This window comes from Lathyrus oleraceus, chromosome 4 (assembly GCF_024323335.1).
Source record: "Lathyrus oleraceus cultivar Zhongwan6 chromosome 4, CAAS_Psat_ZW6_1.0, whole genome shotgun sequence".
NCBI classification, from domain to species: Eukaryota; Viridiplantae; Streptophyta; class Magnoliopsida; order Fabales; family Fabaceae; genus Lathyrus; species Lathyrus oleraceus.
The window spans coordinates 120,137,715-120,140,554 of record NC_066582.1 but is presented as its reverse complement, the minus strand read 5'-3'; the positions used below and the strand labels follow the sequence as shown (position 1 = coordinate 120,140,554).

General features: G+C 30.7%; 1 protein-coding gene across 1 annotated transcript; it reads left to right on the top strand.

The window, feature by feature from the left end:
• The first annotated feature begins 597 nt into the window (after positions 1 to 597).
• On the top strand, positions 598 to 2,426 carry LOC127073929 (transcription factor MYB98). The gene is made up of 3 exons (XM_051015177.1): positions 598 to 1,244; positions 1,330 to 1,456; positions 1,806 to 2,426. Exons 1-3 carry the CDS (start codon positions 598 to 600, stop codon positions 2,424 to 2,426), a joined length of 1,395 nt encoding a protein of 464 aa, XP_050871134.1.
• The last annotated feature ends 414 nt before the right edge of the window (positions 2,427 to 2,840 follow it).

Sequence of the window (2,840 nt, the reverse complement as noted above, 5' to 3'; positions counted from 1 at the left end):
TATATTTCTACTTCACTATGTAGAAGTGACACTAATTTCATTTGCTACAAAAAAAAGAAAAAACATTCAAAAAGTTAATTAAATCATAATTTTAAAATATATTAGCATAGACATTTGATATTGACAAAGAATCGTCTCAAATATTTGGAGTCCTTTTTAACTTAACTATAACTAAAAAATCTATTTAATTAAGATTTAATCGCGATAAATTTTAAATCATATAGTAGTCCAGTTTACCTATCTTAAAAACGACTTTATTTATACACTATTGTATGTATTTTGTATACCATTAAATAAAATTTATTCACAGAGAAAAATTTGACCATATAATAATAGTTAACTAAGTAAATTGCATAACGTTAATGTTAATTATACTTACTTAAATTCTAAGTTTGTAACTATAATCTATTAACTTCAGTAGCAGTTACAAACATGGCGATTAAATAAAGTCTTACTAGTGTATAAATCTTATAGTCAAGTTTCTTGAGAGGAAACAATCTTAGGCATTTGATGATTCATTTCAATTGTTCTATAGTTAATGTTTTATAACTCTCTCTTATAAATAAGAACACAAATCAGTCTTAGTTTGTAACACAAATGTTTCATTCAGTGGTGTCTGTTACACCTAATTCTGTCATGGTTCTTGAGACAAACCTCAGAGAAAACTATGCCTCACAACCATTGCACTTGCATGAAAACTACTTAAAACCAAGTATGAAAGATGAGCTTCCTAATTTCAATGCTCAATCCTCTCAGGGTAATTTCTTGCAAGATTTTCACCATATTGATCAGTTTCACGTGCATGGCTCTTCATCGTCTAATCATGTTTTTGGGGTCCAAACTCAAAATTTTGATCCTTTTGGTAATGAACAATGCGCAAATACAGGTTTTGAAGTTTATAATGATAAGTCTTTTCCTGAGAACAATAATAGTAGTAATCAACATGCTCATTTTATTGACAATTTTCAATATGACGGTTATGGTTTGAATATTCCTAGAAGGAATCATCTTGATCTTATGGTTGAAAACCAAAGCTATTTTCCATTTAATAATGCTTCAGAAACCAAACCGTTGAACTATGTTGTACCAGATGATGAAGTCTCAAGCATAGCACCAACAAGTTATTACCAAAGAGGTGATTTGAATAGAAACAACAGGCTACTATCACCGACCACGAGAAGAGCGTTTAAAGCGAAGAAGAAATCAAGCATAGTGAAGGGACAATGGACGGTCGATGAAGATAGGTACTATTTAATTTTTCTAACACAACTGTACTTTTTGCATATTTAGGTTTTTATGTGTTTTGATTTGAATGCTTCTATAAAACAGAATGTTGATTCAAATGGTGGAACAATATGGAATGAGGAAGTGGTCTCATATTGCTCAGAGATTGCCTGGAAGAATAGGGAAACAATGCAGAGAAAGATGGCATAACCATTTAAGGCCTGACATTAAGGTATATCTCTGCATTCGCGTGCAACACTTCTGTTTTCACACATATCTGAAATGCACTGGTTTTCACACATATCTGAAATGCACCTACTTATTAAGAGTCGTCTCAAGTTTTCAGAGGCTCTGTGTGGATTAATTAATCATGACAAATAAAATAGAGATCCTATTTAACTAGGGTTTAACTGTGACAAACATTATATGACATCTTATTTAGTCACAGTTTAGCCACGACAAATTTTGAGTCATGTACTGTAATCCGTTTTGCACGCTCTCAAAACGGTTATCCTTATTCGTAATCATATTTTCCCATGCAATTTTTTTTATATTAAATTTTAATTCGCGTGTTTTTGCAGAAAGACATATGGACTGATGAAGAGGACAAGATATTGATCCAAGCTCATACTGAGATAGGAAATAAATGGGCAGAAATTGCGAAAAGATTGGCAGGAAGAACTGAAAACTCAATAAAAAATCATTGGAATGCAACAAAGAGAAGACAATATTCGAAAAGAAAATGCCGCTCGAAGTATCCTAGAGGCACACTTCTGCAGGAATATATCAAGAGCTTGAACTTGGACCAAAATCCACCAAGAGACTTTCGAAAAAAATCTTGTTCTAATGCTAAGAAAACCATTACTTGTGGCACAAGTAAAGAAGCAATACAACAAATTCCTCAACCACAGATCATGAATCAGTTTTGTCCCAATGACCAATCAGTGCCGAACTACGAGTTTAATGATTTTTGCTTGGATGATAATTTGTTTGAAGAAGGATGTGGTATAGATTCTCTGCTAGAAGATATGGCAAGTGTTCCTACAATGGATGAGAAAGAATTTGATGAAAAACTATGTGATAATAATAAGGGAAGCATGCAAGTTGTTAATCTTGATGAACATCAATTTGAGACTGAGATTGAAGTTAAGAAGGAGATGGATTTGGTGGAGATGATCTCTCAAGTTAATCAAACTATTTGATGAATAAATCTTTGTCCAAAGATGATATAGAATTTGGATTCAAAATTTCATTTTGCTACTATTTATGTTATATCATACTTTAAGATAATTAAATATTACTAAAAAAATCATTTCATGTTTGTTTAAGTCATGAAATGTACTTTAAGTTTTCGACCAACATGGTTTATAAACAATAATGAATAAAGAAGACATTTCGTATAAGATTTTAGTTATTTCTTTTACTTCATTTTTTTTATCATCTTATTAACTTGAAGAAAGTCTAAATTAATAAAGTAATGAAATGTCACCGGACAGAGTAATGGAATGCAATTAAATAAGTTTATTATTTTTAAATTATAAAATTTAATAATTTTTTTCATATTATGTATAAATATTAAAACGGAAGAGGGAAGTAGTAAATACTTCTAGATAAAG